We start from the raw sequence: 19,433 nt of genomic DNA, 5'->3' as shown, positions 1-19,433 counted from the left end.
CATTGCAGGTAGTAAGGGCGCCTACCAAAGCAATGCCTGACTGAATATTAGCATTATTTAGTTTTCTTACAAGATTGACATTATTTTTAAAAGAGCAAGTATAAGCAAAACCCGCAAGTATAAGCAAAACCCGTAAGTCTACCAAAACCATATTTGCAGACATGAATACTTCGTCGCATCTCCACTAAATCTCTTTTTCTAAATAATCTCCCTTCTACCACTCCTTATATCATTCTGATCAAACCATCAAAATTGTTTCTCAAGAAAAGAGTAGAGACACTAGACTTAAAAACAGTTCTTCATGTTAGGTGAAATTCCAGTCTTCACACAACTCCAGATGTATCTCAGGTGGACACACTTCCCAACTGGTTCAAATGCATAGAGCAACAACACAATCGCAGAAGACTAAAATATATTGGAAAGCTTCTAGCCTAGGATGAATACCGTCTTGACCCCATTCCACCAGTAAATTAAGGTAACAAATTGAAGCTTAGAGAAAATGAAAATGTCTAAAGCTACAAAGTATGCCACTCGTAAAAAGTAACACTTTTCAGGAACAGTGTGTATTATTGTAATAGTAGATGGATAGAAGATAGAAGCTTCAAAAGTTACTGCTTGATAACTGCCCCAGCTGTCTAATTTGCTTTAAAAAAAAAAAAAAAGCTGTCCAGCTCTGTATTATATTTTAGTCAAACACTTCAGACCCACATCTTATAAACAAAGAACCCAACATTTCTGCTGGTAACTGAACAAAGTTCCAACATCAAAATGTTGGTACCATACACGCACTTGAAAGCACTTTTTCATTCTCTAGAGGAACCCATGTGTTTCTTAGTAGTAAATGTTTATAAGGAGAATACACTTAAAAAGGGCAAATAACTTATTTACTATTTCTGGTAACTGATAATGATTTTGGGGAGGGCCCAAGACAAAGGCATGACAATATCAAATAAAAATAAGGGTTAATCACACTTTGCTCCCCTAAACTTTGGGGTAGTCACACTTTCACCCCTCAAACTTAAAAGATACACTTTATCCCCATAAAGACTAGTCAAAGATTTCTACCAAAAAGATTAAGAGAAAAATGCAATGGCATTATTACCCTTTTATTTGTGAGATTATCTATAACTTACAACAATTTCCCTTCTATTGCTAAAAGATGATCATCTTTTTATAATAACTACCATACAAAAATATCAAATTAACAAAAAAGAGAAAAGAGTTCACATTTATTTCATTATCCGTAAAATTTTTCCCATTGGATTTCATTTTTATATAGACTTTCTTCAATTAACTAGACATTAAATCAAACAACAGGTATAAATAACAGAGTAACAATCACAGATAGAGTAAGCAATTTTTTTTTGAAGAAAAATAAGGTAACATTAAGCTTGATATTTTTTGAGAAATGATTTTTATTATTCTAGTTTATGCAAAACTGTTAGAATAATAGTATTGTCTTCTTTGATTGTCATATTAGTTAAATATTAAATACATAACCAAAATTGCTAAAAGGGGCTGACATGCCTTATTTTTAAACTAATAGAGATCTAGTCCAATTCACTTTTTGTCGGCTATACAAGGGCAATAATAGTAAACTATAAAGAATTTCAACAGCAAAAGGGCAATTTTATCAAACCACTCATTTTTTTATGAAGTTAAGATTCCCAAGGTCAACTAGTCTCCATTATGGGTAAAGTGTATATTATTAAGGTTGAGGGTGGTAAAGTGTGACTACCCCCAAAGCTCGGAGGGGCAAAGGGTGATTAACCTAAAAATAAGGAAGTATCCAGAAAACTGGAGATTGGAAGAATGAGGATCCCACAGAAAATACGCCATCAGGTGAAAAGAGCCCCAGTAATCATGAAAATACTCCACAAATGATGGTTTGCATCATAACACTGTTTACGAAAGCTTTTGCACTCTTCCTGCAATAATAATAAACTATAAAGAATTTCAACAATAAAAGGGCAATTGCATCATAACACTGACATTTTTTTTATGCAGTTAAGATTTCCAAGGTCAACTAGTCTTCACTGGGGGTAAACTGTATATTTGTAAGGTTGAAGGTGGTAAAGTGTGACTACCCCAAAAGTTCAGGGGGAAAAAGTGTGATTGACCCTAAAAATAAAGGAAGGATCCAGAAACTTGAGAATGGAAGTATGAGGATCCCATAGAAAATATGCCATCAGGTGCAACGGACCCTAGTAATCCTGAAAATACTCCATAAATGGTGGCTTGTATCTTAACACCATTTACAAAAGCTTTTACCCTCTTCCTGCCAAGGAAGCTCTTTTGCAAACATCTACCAATTTTCCTTCAACAAAATTAACTCTTACAAATAGTTTCTTTAACTTACAAATGCTATTATAAAGAAGTACTACTTGAACAATAAACTGGCATGACAAGTAACAAATGGCATTCCTTCAAGAATAAACCAGGGGTGAAGACAATGGAGCTGTAAACAGAACAGAGAAACAAATGGAGAATATACGATTCAATGCACCAACTACTTGGAAATTAAATGAAAGCTACATGCTCAAGTGACAGCATGAATATACATGGGACATGGGAGGTTAGTCAATGGTATAATACTTTACCCAAGGGTTGTGCATAATGAGATGGCCATTAACAATTCATGAGGCACAGTTTAGGATTTTTACGAACTTTGTCATTCCTCAAAAACAATGAAACACTATCAATCAACTAAAATCAGAAACCATCATATTCAGTAGCACGGTGATTGTTTTCTAAAAGTAACAAGTATATAGGTCATTAATTCATTCAAACAGGACCAGTTAATGAAGAACTCAATTGAAACCAGAACCCACCACCAAAAGCAGATGGTTGAAATTGTACATTCAGTTCACAGTAGCAGTCTCCATTTGACCAGGCTCACCTGCTGGCAAGAGGTGAATACCTCCCCAAGTCATCAGACTCTGGATTTTTCACACCACCACCACCCCCCAAAGCACTCTGGCGATTCCCCAATAAATCCCAGTCTGTTGTTGTCTGAGGGTCTGAAGTCATAGGGATCTTCCCATTAGAATATGGTGGTTGAGGCACCAATTCAAGCCCATTTTTTATCTGAGAACAATATGTGAATTTTATAAATCCACTGGGATGTCACTACAAAAAAATTCTGATAAAAAATAAAAATAATGCCCTACCCCAGAAGAATGAGATGGCGACGGAGAAAAATTCGAGGGGTTTACATCAGAACGCCAAGGTGCCAACTGGTACTGGGACTCCTTTAACTTCGCCTACATTGACAGAGATACAAGCACCAAAGTTGTGGAATTTCTTTAGGTTATGAGAAACTGGGTAGTAAACCAAGTACTTGAAAATAAGCAAGAAAGTTATATCCTATTCTATCTGCATCTAGAATTCACAATGTTCTTAAGCACCTCCAACCTACCTCTGTGACAAGAAGCTTCTCTTGCATGTGTCTAAACAGTACCTGAAAGAACAGGATATCAGGAGTCCACCATATGTAACGGCCCATTTCAAAGGAAAAGGAACATTTCTATACATATATATCTTACAGAATATGGGCATGCTAGTTTCAATTTATGAGTTTTACACATTACCATATACATACAATGTGATAAACTACTAAATCAAATTAAAGACTACTTTGGAGTAAGATGGAAGTAGAAAACCAAGGAATTTATGCAAAACCTGTTGTTTTCATTATGTATCACTACGTGTTATTTCCATCTATAGAGATATCAATTTAGTAGACTTAGCAAAGCCATACATGTCTCTTTGTGTGGGCATGTATGTATATAGGTGTCACTCAACTGCCACTTTATTATAGATGTGTAGGGAAGAGAGAAAAAGAAGGGGTGGGGGGGAGGGGGGGAAGAAGATCTGAGGAGAGTATTTTGCTGGGCTTTCTTCTCAATTCTCTTATAGAAAATCATAGGATGTGCCTGCCTCACCACCTCCCATGTTTTCTTCTCAAAGCCAGAAGAAGAAAAATTGGAACTTGAATAAGCAGCAAGAGAATGAATGGACAATTGAAGAGAGAAGGAAGAAACAAAAGTAGGGCAAGGTGGCAGGTGACGGGAGCAAGTGTACCATGCGCAGTACAATGGTGCTTCAACAAAATGTTCTAGACTTGAGCAAAATGGAGTTTTAATCATAAAAAATTTGCAGACCAGCACGGATGGATGTGAAAGATGAGGCAGCAGCAGAGGTACACTCAGACTGAGGGCATTATATTCTTGTAACCGAATTAAGTGGTGCACTGCCTGCAGAAAACAATCTTTGGCCACCGATCTTCAGTGCCTCTAATAGTAAAATATACAAAAGGTGGAATGTTTATTTCAAGTATCATAGTCAACATTTTTGGAGTTGATGCTTAAAAAAGTTGCAGATTATCATGTTATGCTCTCTCTCCCACGTCCAAATAAGATCTGATTGAACAACTATCCTCTTCATGCCCTTCCAAATCTCTATTATCACAAGAAAATATTTCCCCGTAGACCATTATTTAATACTGAACATGTTAGAGCATATTCTGCCATCGGGGAACTCAGTACGTGCATTACTTTTGATAGAGTTGAAGAAACTTGAATGTGAATTGTTGACAAACAAACAATGACTTTAAAGCATCAAACTGTCTTAAAGTCTTAAAAAGCAGTCAGCTCTCTTGCTTAGTTCATTCTAAAAAATGGTCTATGCTATTGAAGTCAATTCACAAGCCCCTTGACAAACCTAAAATTCCATACATGGACCCCATATATCTCTGAAAACCAAGACTACCATCCGTAGAGCTGAGACCAATTTAGATCTTGTTTGCAATGTCTTATAGGAAGCCCCTGAATCTACGAAAGATGCACGTAAGCAAGATAAAGAGCTGAAGAAGCTTGGAATATGTGTATGTTTGAATCAAACAATGCCTTTAAAACATGATAAGCATTCCAATAGTGGCCAGCCACTTGCTGGGCCCATCTTGGAAATGCAAATACTTGAATTGTTTCACGAGCTCTCTTGCAAACAACCTAAACAATGATATGTGAATCCCATACATCTTCGAAAACCAACTAAAGCAATCATTTGAAGAGTTTGTGGATCGATTTGGCTGTCTTCTGCAATGTCTTATGGCAGATCATTGAATCAACTAAACATACCTCCTAGTTATCTCCATAGAATGTCTCTCTAAACATACATATGCTAAAAACTACAAAGATATATTAATGGTTGAGTGATGGAGAGAGGCAAGGAGTAAGGGAGCTAACAAAAACATCTTGACAATGTCTGACAAGCTATAAGTGTGATGTAGATTTGTACTAGAGCCAATGAAGAACCAATTTTGTGTTACGCACACTTTCAGAGGAAAATGAATCGTAAAGTCAGTCAGATACATGTTTTATTTCAACTAATCCCAGCTATTGAAATTTAACCATCCCGAGGCTAAATTGACACACTTTTTTCAAGACAACATGAAAAGAAAGGCTAACAATCAAAGTAGAGACAGTAAATTTACATATAGAACATGCAATGCACATAAGCTCAAAAATGGATGCTTAAATCCTAGGTATCGTTGCCTAGTTTACCCTCTTCTTTTTGCCTTCCTCCACTGTTATAAATTTCCCCATCTAAAAATAGATTGACTAATTCCATAACTTGCATCCTCTTCAAATGAAGGCAAGTTAATAAACAAATTTTAGCAGGTTTTCATGATGATTAATATTAGTCCATCTAACACATCAATAGAAAGGGTAACACAAAAAAGTTCAAAAGCATTTGTCAAGCACATCAAGTTTTACCAGCCCACCCTCTTCTTTGCAAAAGTCCAACAGCATTGCCTCTTAACATCCACAAAAGTTCCAATTTAAGATTTAAGAAGTTGAGAAGGAGAAAGGAAAATTCCTAAAATTATAAATAAATGGTTCAAATTTGCACACAGATTGAGAAAAGTAAAGTTTGACCAAGACAGATCAGCTACCAAAGCAACTCTTTCCATCATTGCCGCTCAATTAAACTTCAACATTTTTTTTAGTTGAGTTTGGAATTTTAAAAAGGCACAAGTACCAAAATACAAAGATGATTTCTAACATTACTTATTGGAAGAACATTACTTAATTGTTTTTCCTTTGAACTTGTATTAAGGGCACAATAGGAAAATGAAGCTTCAGTTATTTCCATGTTAAACCATGACAAATATTTTGCACAAACGAAAATAGCAACCAAGACATAAACTAAGATGGAGGGAGCATCTTTTCATCTATTATTTCAACACCACAGCAAACAAAGCAGTGAGTTCACGACGACAGCAACCATTCATTTGCTTGAAATGCATTACATAAGCAGAAAGACCAAGTTCATTCTAACCTTGACATGACTGACAATGGTTTGTGCATCAGCTGCATGTGGTTGAAAAGCATACTCAGCAAGAAGAGGCATTAACGAAGATACAAACGTTGATCTCTCTTGATGTGCTGCCTGAAAGAACCCAAAAAGATTAAGATAAGGTAGACTCAATTATTTGTAGGGAAGCAGATAAATCCCTGAAAACATTGAAACGACTAGGAAATTGCTAACTCTTACCAAGTCCAATTTAAAACACATAAACAACAGAAGTCAGTATATCTTTTACTTAGGACCATCCATCTCATCAGGTAAGGTACTAGACCACAATGTTCTTAAAAGAACTAAAATGAACAATTTAAGGTTAAAAATTTGTTGATTACTCGTCCAGCCACCGAACAAATGATGTGATAAAATGCTTGATAAAAGCTCAGAATCAAGCGACATATCCCCCATATTTGAAGACTGAAAAATAATTCAGAAGTTTATCTTTCCAAGCTCACACAGAATTTTGTAGAACACTTAAAGGAACATAATCGTTACAAGCTCCGTGCTACACCACCATACCATCAAGGACCCAACAAAAAAAGGGAAAAAAAAAAGACAGCTATCCTTCAGCTCCTTATTTGGTTATTCCATATTTTTACTTGTTCAATAACCACCATTTGCAATGACAAAGTTGCTTTTGCATTCCTATGTAATCAAACTAAAGTCACTAACTAGTTACTGCCTCAACAATCAATAAACACATCTAACGTGATCAGTAGTCCAACCTATCAAAAAATACGCATGTAGCATGCCCTAGATGCATTAGATTGACCACTATTCTTTTCGTGCTGGCTGAGAAATTGCAGTGCACTGAATTCCAGAAGGAGGAAGTCATTCCCTCACAAACATAACTCCGTACCAGTTCAAATCATGCAAAGGAAAAAGGATAAGCTCACCAAGTATGGTGGTTCTCCCTTATATAGGGCATGGCCATCGAGACCAGTAAGGGCTGCAGATAGCTTTTTTCCCCCAGGGTGGAGTGTGGGGAGTGGTGTAGAGAGGTCAAAGCAAAGTGAGATTACCCCAGAATAAGACAAATCATCATACAATATATACCTGTAATGCATATGTTAGGCGTATATTTTCTTCTATTATGTCTTGCCTATAGGAAATTGCTTTAGATGCAGCATCAACAAGATCCTGTTGCTGTTGATCAAAGGCCTATCACAAAAGAGGAAAATAAGTTCCACAACTCCTCTTGAAGGATTTAAATTACACAAAAAGAATATTCAAAATCAGGAGCTAAACCAAATAATGCCCACCATACGCATATATGCAATGCGCTTCTCCAACACATATTTCTCATTCCTTATTTGTGCTTCCTACCAACAGAAATATTTTTTCAGTTACCTAGGAACAGAATGAACAACTGTCAAGCACACAAATTTGAAAACCAAAATTCTCCACCTGTTTACCTTAACTGAATATTCTGCAAGATGCTTTCTTAATCGCAAAATCTCTTCTTCATGTTCCCGATTATTCAAAGCAAGATCCTAAAGACATTCATTTGATCAAATCCTCAGACAAACAAAAATGTATTATATTTTGTAGTCACTTGTAGTCAAGTTCTTGAAAGAAACCCTTCAATGTAACTACCTGCGCCACAGACATCAGTCCCTGTGTGGGTAAATTTTGTTGTGGATTCAACTCTTCATCAGCTTGAAACCTAAAAAAATCAATCTAATCTCATAATGATGCCTCTGCATACTCATTGCATATCCTGCTCTGTTAATAATGCTACTAATGCATAGATATCAAGTACCTGCTAGTAGAAAATGATGTTGTAGATGGTGAAGATTGTTGGGAAAACCCTATATTCTCTGTTGCCACCTGACCACCACTGAAAACATTCAATGTGCCATTGGACCTGCTATTTTCAGATTGAACTTCTGCACAAGCTTGCATTACAAGATGGTCATCATTGTTAACTAAATCTTTGTTTGGAATAACTGCGTTAGGCAAACCACGACTAGAAGAGTTGTCCAAACTTGCGATCCGATCTACTTGGTTTTCGACCCCAAAGACAGGCTGATTATCATAAGAAGCTATACGAGCATTATCACCAGAATGATTAATCAGATCTGAATGATGCACTTTCAGGTCATTTGATTTCTGCAAAGGATTACCATCAAGTAAAAGATAGTGTTGACAAAAAGAAATTGGAACTTTCACGATAATTACATGGCAACAGTCATGAATTAAAAAAGGGAAGGCAGCAACAGTGCAGCAGCAGCAAATACTTATCTAATTCATTGTTCCAAACAACATATGCAGCTAGATTGCAAGCTTTTATTAGTTACTTCAGTACATGGTGATGACAGCGGAAAAAAAAAAGCAACTTATATCTTCCACTTTTCTAGATAAAAGAGTCCTATTGAGAATAATTATCCATGACTTGAAACATCTGATAACATATCACTACATAATTCAGTTGTTTTGCTTCATAATCCCTGTGTATGCAAATCTTTTCACCAAATTGACAAATATATAACAGAACTCATCATGCATGTGCAATTTAAGTAATAATATATTAATATAGCAATCATATATTGGAAAGGGATACTTAATTTCCAATCATTAATTGACACACATTTTTGCATTTTCCACTTACATTAGCTTATGTGTTATTCACATAAGGTTTTTCTTTCCTTCTTAGATGAATGAAAGTAGGTACAAATCCTAAAAGGCTAAAGGACAAAATATTAAACAGTTGGAAGCTTTCTAATCAGAAAAATGAGGCCATCTAACCACCATTTGAAAGTATAGTGGTGGCTTTCCTATTAATGAAGTATTGATATGGACATCTATCAATGTCACTTTTAAGGCAAGATGTCTTATAGTTGATATAAAGCTGATAGCAACAAAGTATAAAGCATCTATCAAATGTGTGGTGTTACACAACCTAGATATCTGCTTCTTCAAATGAAACAGAACAAAGTCATACATTGCTCAAGACACAAGCAGGTGGCTGGATGTGTGAAAGAGAATGAGAAAAAATCTAAGGCAAGAAGCAAGTGGTAATGAGCCCAAAGTGGTCAAAAACATACGCCATCTTTCTTGAGCCTCGAGAGACTGGAGAAAATTTATTACTCCCAGGAAGTGCTTATTTTCCAAGCCTAACAAGTCTTGTTGAACTCATTCTGAAAACATGTTTAAAAATTCAGGCATATTTAGGAGCTCCCTGCTGGAGTGGAGACAGAAGATTTAAGATAGATGAAGGAAAAACAAGGTTCTTTACTAGAACAAGACTTTGTCTTGAGGAGGCAGTGACAATGAGGGAACTCAGACTATAGGAAATCTTGGTCCAAGGGGAACCTGCAAGGAAATCTTAAATGCTACAAAAGACACTACCAATTATTACAGGAGAGTGCATCTAAATTTAGAATCTCAGATCAGTTCCCACTGGAATCAAGGAATTCAAATTTCTAGGTTTTGCAAATTAAAATCCAAATTAGGCACATTCACCTCATTAGACAATCCCAGAAAAGACTTCCATCGACTGCTTCTTAACAGAAAGTAAATACTCCATTAGCGAGTAGCATTATAAACAACAGCATATTAGCAGAATAAGTATTATGAAGCATATGCTGCACCAAGAATACTATGAAAGATATGATAATAAGCATGTGCACAAAATCTGTGACAATTGAGCATATATGGTGAAAATGCTAAAAAAGAAAGGTGCCTAGAGAGTATTTCCACCAAATATTTTTAAGATATTCAAACTATATGATAAGACCAAGGCAATCAGAATTTCGTATTATCAGCCAACTTGAAATGAAACCTGGCAAGATGGATAATACAGAAAAAAAATCATGGGAAAAAGGACATACATATTTTTCAAGTTCTTGAATCTTCTTCTGAAGTTCAGCCCTCAAACGATTGTTTTCATCCACCTGCAAATGAAATCCAAACTTTAAACAGCTATACTGAACCACTAAAAGAACTAGCAATCAAGAGAGTTTATCATACAGTACAATCTCTTTTTCCAACATAATGTAATTCCACAAACAGAAGATATATCATTTTATCATGCAAGGCACAACACAAATATTTGCATAAAAAATATAGGAAACATCTGAAATCCCAGAGCAAGAGCAAAATAGACAATCTGATAAGCAAACAGGAAGTAAAAATCTGGAAGCAGATAAAATTGTCAATGCATAGACAAACACTAAAGTAGATAGAGCATGTTTATGCAATTCAAGGTAACAACCGGGATTTAAGACTTCAAGAAGAACTATTTAGCATAATCAGCAGTAGGCATGTCAAAAGCACCCTCCTCCTATTCATTGCTAGAACCCTATTAAAACCAAAGTTTTGCAGTATCAGAAGTATTGTACGGTACAACAGGTAGGCAACAATGTAGCAGCAAAGTGAAATTGCAATCAGATCTTTACCTAGATCCATGATAGTAGAACCAACGAGTCCCTAATCCTGACAATCAGAAAGGACTAAATGTAGCTAAAAAGTGATCTAAACAAGTTCTTGGAACACATTCACCTTCTGTAGAAGGGTCTGAATAGAGACAACAATTACTACAACTAAAGTAGACTATTCAACGTAAAAGCCATTTTTCATCTAAAATCAAACCATAATACCACCACCGCGAGAGATAATTTTCCATCATATCCAATATTCTAAAACAAAACAACTTTGAACATGCAGATTTTTGCTACATAGTCTGGAGATTTCAAAACAGAAGCTCAAACAATCACAGGCAAAATCCGTTTTGCTCTTTAGAAAAACAGGATATATAGTGCAGTAGTTCCATACTAAGTTTCTTCCTCACCTTGTATGGCAAAATAAACCATCACAAGAATGGGCTGGCAAAATTGGACATGGAGTCTGCTGAAAATTTGCTAGCACTAAAGTAGTTGGAAAAGTTTGATAGGAGGCTTGTCACCTGGATGAACCAAAGCGAGGGCATACACACTTCTTTTTGGAAATTGGCATAATTTATGAGCTACAGGGAAACAAATAAAAAAAAATCTTGGCTTGAAGAAGTTGCCAGAGTGACAAAAGAAGCTATTCCAAGAGATAGCTGGGGGCCAGAAATGAAAAGGGAAATCAAAAGAAGCTAACAACAAGGAAGAAGAAAAGGAGGGGAAAAATGAAAAGGCACACCATAAAAAGAACAGGAAATGAATTTAAAGCACTTCATTCTATAGAAATTCAAGGCATTTGCATAAAATCTATAACAAAATACCCAGAAAGTGTTTTTGGGTGGGGGGGGGGGGGGGGGTTGGCAGCTAAGCCTTGATCTCTACAATCCCACATAGCCTTGTAATGCTGAAGCAGAGATACATGACATCAATTCAGAATTCTCATTTTAGGGCAAAGGTCCAAAAAAAACTTGCTGCAAAAAGATATTTGTGCGGCATCCATTATTAAAAAATTCTGCTTCTTCATCTTCTTTTCTTCCTTTTATTATGAAGAAGGGGTGATTACATGGATTTTTTTTTGCACAGAAGGTGAGGATCTACAATATGGGTGTGGCTGTAATATTGTTATGATATGGAAATGAGAGATGGGCGCTTGTCAGCTGGCCATATCTCCATTATTATTTGGGACATCAGACATGCATAGGTGCTACTTTATGCAAGAGAATAATCTTTGGTCTGACTGCTAAAAGTTGATATGCACTTGTGTGTATGAGATGTCATGGACCTCATGGACTTTTCAGGGGATGCAGGAGTCATTCAGGTGATGTAATGAAGGCAGCTCATGATTGAAAAATCAGGCCTAGCCGGTTTGCCTAAGCAACTGACTGAATTTTTCATGATGAGTTACATAGTTTTAGAAGTGAGCAGTAATTCTACACTGAACATGAAGACTAACACCAAAACACTTTCCTGCATCAATCACCCGATCCCCAGTCAGTGCTTTTGCAACACATAAATCAACACTCAGGCTCTGTTTGACTAGCAAGAATTCGTATGGGAAAATAAATTGGGAGACAGTTGGGGGGGGGGGTAAACAAAGTAATTTTTCATAGCATGTTTGTTTAATTAGAAAATAGCGTAAAGAAACTGCACATGATGTTGTTGGCTCGATTGAACTCTTTCAAAAAACAAGATTTCCTAAAAATAGTTGTCATTTTAGGCTCCAAAATAGGCAGCATATATTCAAGGAGTGTCTCATTGAAGCTTGAGCAAAATCAATGAAATCCTTACTTTCAGATTTCTTTGAGCTTTCTCATTGATGGCATCCAATGTAATATAAAATTTTTTAAGCGTAAAGTACATCCATAGTCATCAAACCATTTCAAAGTCTCATTTTTCCTACTAAGCTTCTTTTGCTACTAAACTTCATTTCAAAGTCTCCTTGAACGTATTGATGTTCATTATTTTGGCAATTTAGCAAATTTGCCTCAATTATCCCTGACCCCATTGCACCTGATGTGCACAATACCACCCCATGGACATTTTTCTCACAATTTCTCAATAACTGCTGTCACCAATCCATTTCAGATATTCATTTCACCTGTTGAACTTTTATTTTTATGTCATTTCACCCATTGAACTTCCAGATGTGCACTAGGGATTTTTTTGAGAAATGGCGGAAATGCACCAGGGTAAAGGTATGCATCTTCCTTTAACTGAGACAAACTAATGCAAAGGCCAAAAACAATCACATTTAACAGCTCAATGGATGGGAAAGTTGGGGCAGGGGAGAGCCAAAGTGGGAAGCATCAAATTTGCAGTCTGGTCACCACTGTTCACATCAAACAAATTCTAATAATACAAATCTACCGCCATACTGAAAATTGTCATATCTATGCATAGATCTTGAGACAAAAACCAAAAAACTTATTTTAATACACTCAAAAAACATACAGGAAACCACATAAATATGACAGGAAACAAATGCAGCTTCCCAAAATTGATAAGAAAACTGTCTGTAACCAGCACCAGGCCACATGATTTACAATATACATATACATAAGGATACCTTTTGCATGCAAAAGCATCTTGAAGCAGCCTTATCTCAGAGTAGCAAAAAAAGTTACAGCCAAAGAAGGGATTCCTAATGACCAAAATGTCGAATACTTGTTTGTCCAGTCTTTCTTTTCTTTAGCTAAATACAGCTCCAGAACTACCGTGATTTAGGTTTTTCACCTTAAATTGTTCAAAATTTCCAACTTATCCTGACTCATTATTCCTAAACTTTCCCATGCCAAACCACATATATGAGCAGGTAGCCTTTAGACCAAATTATCCTGCAACCTTCCTCATCAGTTAAAGAGTATCCAACATCGTGATCAATGATTCAACAGAACACATAACATGCTCCTAGGCCAGAAACCATTGACAATAACTACAGATAGGCCGCATAAGAATGTAGACTGACATTACCAAACAAAATCACTTTCATCTTTTCTCATCCAAAAAAAGGTCAAATGGTATGCAAACAACTACCGCCATTTAAACAAGTCCATAAAATTATTTTCAATCTAAGTGAACTCAACACAGACTGAACATATATTTTTTATTTAAAACAAAAACTCCAGAAAAATTTAAGACAATCGTTAGCCAGAGACCATTAAGAATAACTCGAGCAAGGCCTCATAAGAATCTATACTAACATTACCAAACAAGATTACTTTCATCATTATTCATCCACAAAATGTCAAATGATATACAAACAACTACCACCATTCAAACAAATTCATCATAATAGTATTTTCAATCTAACTGAACTCAACGTAGACTGTACAGATTAAAATAATTTGAAAAAAAAAAGGAAAAAAAGAGAAAAAAAATAAACCTGTTGCTTAATGGTAGCCTCGGCAGCTTCAACTGCTTTCATAACCTGAAACAATCCATCGTTGTTGTTGGGATTACTGCTGCTATTCATGCTATTATTGGAATCATTCACTGCCAAGCCTGCAAATTTACCAGCTAAATTGGCCTCTCCATTCTCCATCTGCATGTCACCCCCAAAAAATTACTCAAAAATAAACAAATGCATAAAAATCAGTCATTTCATACACATATACAAAGATTAATACTACCTTTCATTCAATTTATCCAATTCCAGGCCCCCCAACTCAAATTAATCGAGAGACCAAAAACCCTAGAAAGAAGAAGAAGTTCTTCTGGGTCTAGCAAAAAAAAAAACTACAAAAAAATTGATGGAAATATTGAAGTAGTAATCGGGATAAAATATATTGGGTATTGGAAGAAATGATGAGAGTAATAAGTGATCATTATGAAAGGGTGGATGGAGTGATCGAAAAGGGAGAGGAAAAGGGGAAAAAAATATTTAGTCCCTTAAAACGATAGTTAAGTTGCTGCCTAGCTTTTTTTTAATAAAATATTTAGTCCCTTAAAACGATAGTTAAAATATTTCGGGGACTGAGATTTACGTGCCCGGAAGTTGGACGGACCGCCCTCTCTGTGAAACGGTCAGTATTTCGGGTCGGATTGCTAATTAGACAGGATAAGAGATCATTGGTCAAATTCAGGTTTCATGTTTTGCAATAAAAATCTTTTTAGTTATTCTCTTTTTAATTGTTTTTTTGACAGCATTAAGAAAGGTTAAAATACGTGAGAGACCTATGATATGGTAGGATTTTAGAAAGAGTAATACACAAATCCAGCTTGTGATACGGTGGAAAGACACGAAACCTACAATTTTAAAAAATTTCCAAATAATTACCTTGTAGTATGGTCCGAATGTAGGATTTAAGAAAAGATAAAATACCCAAGGCTTCTTATAATATGCTCGAAACACATAGAAACTATTTTAAAAACTTGAAGAACTACCTTGTGATATGGTCGAAAGATAGGATTTAAGAAATGATAAAATACACAAGGTTTCTTGTGATACGATCAAAACACATAAGACCCACAATTCTTTAAATATCCCAAATAACTACCTTATAGTTTTGAATACTAGTAGCAAGTCTATATATATATATATATATATATATATATATGTATATCTACCCAACCCCAACTATCACACACAACTACCCGCACTAGACTTCTTTCCGCTCTCAATTGTCAAGTACACAGAATTCCTTTTTACTCCCAAATGTCAAGTATAGAATTCAAACCCTAAACCTACCAATAACAAGTTCTTTTCTTTTTTTTCACCTTTTCTTCCCCAACTACAAGGCATACCACACCTTTTACATCCTCAATTGCGAAGTACAAGATCTAAATCATGAATTTGACAATAAAAAAAAACTCTAAAAATACACGCCTACCAGCAGAGCGACCTTAATGGTTAGCAAGTCATATTCTTCTTTATCAATAAGATTATAATTTTTTTATGTTTTATATTTTCTTTCCTTTTATTCCCCTTTTTTAATCACAAAATCATCTTTTCTTTTTTATTTATTCAGAAAAGCGTTTTATTTTTTTAATTCTTTTTTTCATTTTATCCCTTTTCTTTCTTCCACCACTTTGTTTCTTCCTTCATCACCTCCCACCACCATCCTCTATCTTCCACCACTTTGTTTTCTTGGTTCGAGAAACTATAGAAATGTTGATGTATACTGGAGATTGGTGTCATAAGCTATACGGGGTGAAGAAAAGGGAAAAGAAGACTAAAAGCAAAATTCTTTCTAAGTAATATTTAAAATATGTCTTACTATTTCTTGACTTCCTTTATTTTAATTTTTCTTTTTTGCAGAAATTGAAGAGTGCACAAGAGATTGTGTTGCCTATTTCTTGACTTTAAAGATGTTTGAGGTATTCTTGTTAAAACTAACTATGTACATGTGAATGTGCTACGTAGCAGAAATCTAATATACACTTTCCTCTAACCATTGTTGTCAAGCACAAGTTGATCTTTTCTTGTGTCTTTGACTCTTTCTTGTCTATTCTAACAAAACAAAGTATGTAGAAGAAGGAAAAGTAGAAAAAGAATTTAGAATAAAGATCTTCTAACCTATACCTAACCTAAAAGTGTGCAATTGATAGAATACCACATACTATTTATAGACTAGATTAGGGACCCTTACTAGCAAATACAAAAATCTCTAGAGTCTCCTTCCATCAAGGAAATCTTGCCAAAATTCATAACTGAAAATAACTTTTTTTGACTAATTGATTAATTTGATTGATTAACTGATTGAATAAGATACCAATTAATATAGATATCAATCAATCATTAACAAATGGGAGATACTAATTAATTATTGACAAAATGTCAATCAATTAACTTTTTCTGCCAAAATTCATAACTGAAAATAACTTTTTCTGACTAATTGATTGATTTGATTGATTAACTAATTGAATAAGATACCAATTAATAAAGATATCAATCCATCATTAACAAATGGGAGATACTAATTAATTATTGACAAAATGTCAATCAATTAATTAGGATGTCAATCAACAATCATTATCCAATGAGAGATGCTAATTAATTATTGACAAAATGTCAATCAATTAATTATAATATTAATCACTTTAGAATCAATCATGTGGGTCATAATTGCCTCAAAAAGAAGCAAATCTTACATTCTCCCACTTGACCCATATGAAATAGTTGGATAACTTATGAGTGAATAACTACTTAAAAATGGCCATAAACCTTGTTTGTCACTCACCAAATTCAGTAGTTATGTAACAGTTGCTTCATTAGAAAATAATAATAATACATGAATCATGGCGGTTATGTTCTCATGGCAAACACTTCCTTCCATGTATTATTATGTATTATACTTCCTAATCAAGTGCTTTAAAAGAACTTTATGAATAATTTCATATAAGTTATTAAATGTCCAACTTTATGGATCACATGATCCTTACTTTATACATGAACAACAATGTGCACAAAATCATGTAAATATAAATATCTCGAGTGTCTATACAATAACAATAGTTTGAGAATAATAGCAAAATATTAAATGAACTACTGAGTTCCATGTGAGTTATATGATCATTAACAACTCAGTCGGCAACCTTTAGTTGTTTGATCAACAATAATAATTCCTTACTATATAATCAATAGCTACCTTTTGCTTTTCAAATAACTATTGAATACCTTATGTCGACTTACCTATTTTGACTCCCACTCTTTCATATATACATAAGGAAAGGGTGTAGTCAAATCAAATATCTATAATGGCCACAATACAATATCAACAAATTTCATGCCAAACAGTAGATGCCTGTGGTATAACTTCATAGCATCCTTGGTGAATTTATATTCATTCCAATGCATGATGTGAACATTATGCAATTATTCACTATTATTATTTAAAAGTAATCAAAGAACTCTTGCATGAAAGTCTTAAGATAGATTAACTATTTTTTACATTTTATTTTGTGAATATCAATGATAGAAGGGTTGCACAAATATCATGATTGAGAAAAACTCTCATAGTTCCACTAACCTTTGTCGCGCCCCATTTTTCGCGATGAAAAAATAAGAATAAAAATAGGTATTTATAAAAGCTATGATTTCCATTCAAAAATAAGTGAAAAGGACCTAGAATGAGACTTAAAAAGAATGCGACAATTTGGGTCCAAAATTTAGTCTAAAAGGGTTTTTAAGAAAAAATAGGAGTCGCCACTTGGTATGGAGTTTTGGTGTACCAAGTCACCCAAAAAATATTTTTTGACAAAAATAAAATAAATCAAAAACCCTTTTTGACAACTCCAGGTCTTTGAAAACAAGAGAAAATAGGTTCGGGAGTCACGGTTGAAGAAAGAGAAGACAAAGGTTTAATTGACTCAAACCTAAGGCACCCTTTCAACCTAATCTAAGCTAGTTGCGAGGTTTAGTCAAAATTTTTTATAATCTAACCCTTAATTTTATCATATTTGGATATTTTCTACATGGATGCAAATCTAAATTTATAAAATACCGAAAGGGTCAAAATATCCATTTAAGGGTTTAATCGAACCAATCGCATTAATTGCGAAGGCCACAATGATTCTTTGAAAGTGTCACGAATATGCGAATGATGAAATTAAAATAAAAGAAAAGAAATTAAATTATATACATATATAAATGATCGAAGAAAAAGGGAATGCAACATAAAGGGTACGGGAGGCAAAAACTCGTGACATAATTTTCTTATATATGGATTAATAGGGTATTTAAACTAAAAAGTTATAATCACCCATTTTCCATGTTTGAAATATAATTATCCTAACATGAACAAGCAAATGAACTAGCTTAAATGAAATGCAATTCTAAATGGCATGATTAGCACCTATAGCGGGTAAGGGATAATATAATAGGGAATATCATACAAATGAGAAAAGATCCTAAAAATGAAAATATGCATGAAAATGTGGTGAATAGCATACAAAGATGAATCTAGCGCAAGATGACCTAAAGGATCTAGCGTTGGACTAGCCCATTTCTAAAAAAATCCTTACTAGCGTTGGACTTGCAAGTAAGCAGAGAGAGAAACCACAACTAGCGTTGGACTAGTGTGGTGACGTCATGCATTAACAATTTATAGTGAAACAAATAAAACATAAATTAAAACAAATAAACACATAAGAGCACGTAGCACATAACACGTAAACATAATATCTAGATGCCAAAATTCTAAGAAAAACGGATAAAACACATAACACATAAGCCACATAAACACGCAACCTATCTATTACATCGGGGAACGCCTAACTACAATCTAGAAGGGAAAAATATAATAAAACAAATCTAATTATCCTATCTATTACATTTTTGAGGTATTTAAATGGCTCTTGAATCATTGTAAAAAATTAACTAAAACATATGTAAGAAAACTTGAATGAATATTTAAATCAAATAAATAAAGCATATAAAAATATAAACACATAGGAACATATAAGAGCACATAAGAGCACGTAATTGACATTGAAATAATAAAAATAGGGGTACCTCCCGTTTGAAGTGGTGACTAAATGGAGTCAAATTGTCCTATTTATACTCACAATGAACAAAAGAATCATGGCACCAATTTAATTAAAAAAAACAATAATAATAAAAGTACTAAACTCACGCTAATATGTCAAACATAAAGAAATTTAAAACATCTAAAAATTACAAGTTGAATATGTTCAAAAATAACATAATTAATTATTGAAGAAAAGAAACAATCATAATAA

General features: G+C 34.4%; 1 protein-coding gene across 2 annotated transcripts in view; it reads right to left on the bottom strand.

Annotated features, from left to right (window-relative positions):
- LOC113701960 (uncharacterized) overlaps nucleotides 1-14,707 on the bottom strand; it is a 32,064-nt gene extending 17,357 nt beyond the window's left edge. Inside the window, exons 1-13 of one of the 2 annotated variants that reach the window (XM_072059354.1) lie at nucleotides 14,384-14,707; nucleotides 14,268-14,295; nucleotides 14,137-14,181; nucleotides 10,200-10,262; nucleotides 8,129-8,478; nucleotides 7,963-8,032; nucleotides 7,782-7,859; nucleotides 7,629-7,688; nucleotides 7,423-7,527; nucleotides 6,343-6,453; nucleotides 3,419-3,460; nucleotides 3,171-3,263; nucleotides 2,900-3,087 (exon numbers count right to left, since the gene is read on the bottom strand). In XM_072059354.1, the coding sequence (XP_071915455.1) occupies nucleotides 2,900-3,087; nucleotides 3,171-3,263; nucleotides 3,419-3,460; nucleotides 6,343-6,453; nucleotides 7,423-7,527; nucleotides 7,629-7,688; nucleotides 7,782-7,859; nucleotides 7,963-8,032; nucleotides 8,129-8,478; nucleotides 10,200-10,262; nucleotides 14,137-14,178 (1,202 nt within the window). In that variant the 5' untranslated portion in view covers nucleotides 14,179-14,181; nucleotides 14,268-14,295; nucleotides 14,384-14,707. Of the gene's footprint in view, nucleotides 1-2,899; nucleotides 3,088-3,170; nucleotides 3,264-3,418; nucleotides 3,461-6,342; nucleotides 6,454-7,422; nucleotides 7,528-7,628; nucleotides 7,689-7,781; nucleotides 7,860-7,962; nucleotides 8,033-8,128; nucleotides 8,479-10,199; nucleotides 10,263-14,136; nucleotides 14,296-14,383 lie in introns of both variants that reach the window. The other variant, XM_027222882.2, reaches the window with a different exon arrangement.
- Nucleotides 14,708-19,433: the final 4,726 nt, after the last annotated feature.

This window comes from Coffea arabica, chromosome 7e, assembly GCF_036785885.1.
Source record: "Coffea arabica cultivar ET-39 chromosome 7e, Coffea Arabica ET-39 HiFi, whole genome shotgun sequence".
Taxonomy (NCBI): Eukaryota; Viridiplantae; Streptophyta; class Magnoliopsida; order Gentianales; family Rubiaceae; genus Coffea; species Coffea arabica.
Note: the sequence above shows the minus strand (reverse complement) of the source record. Positions and strands in the feature narration are given on the sequence as shown.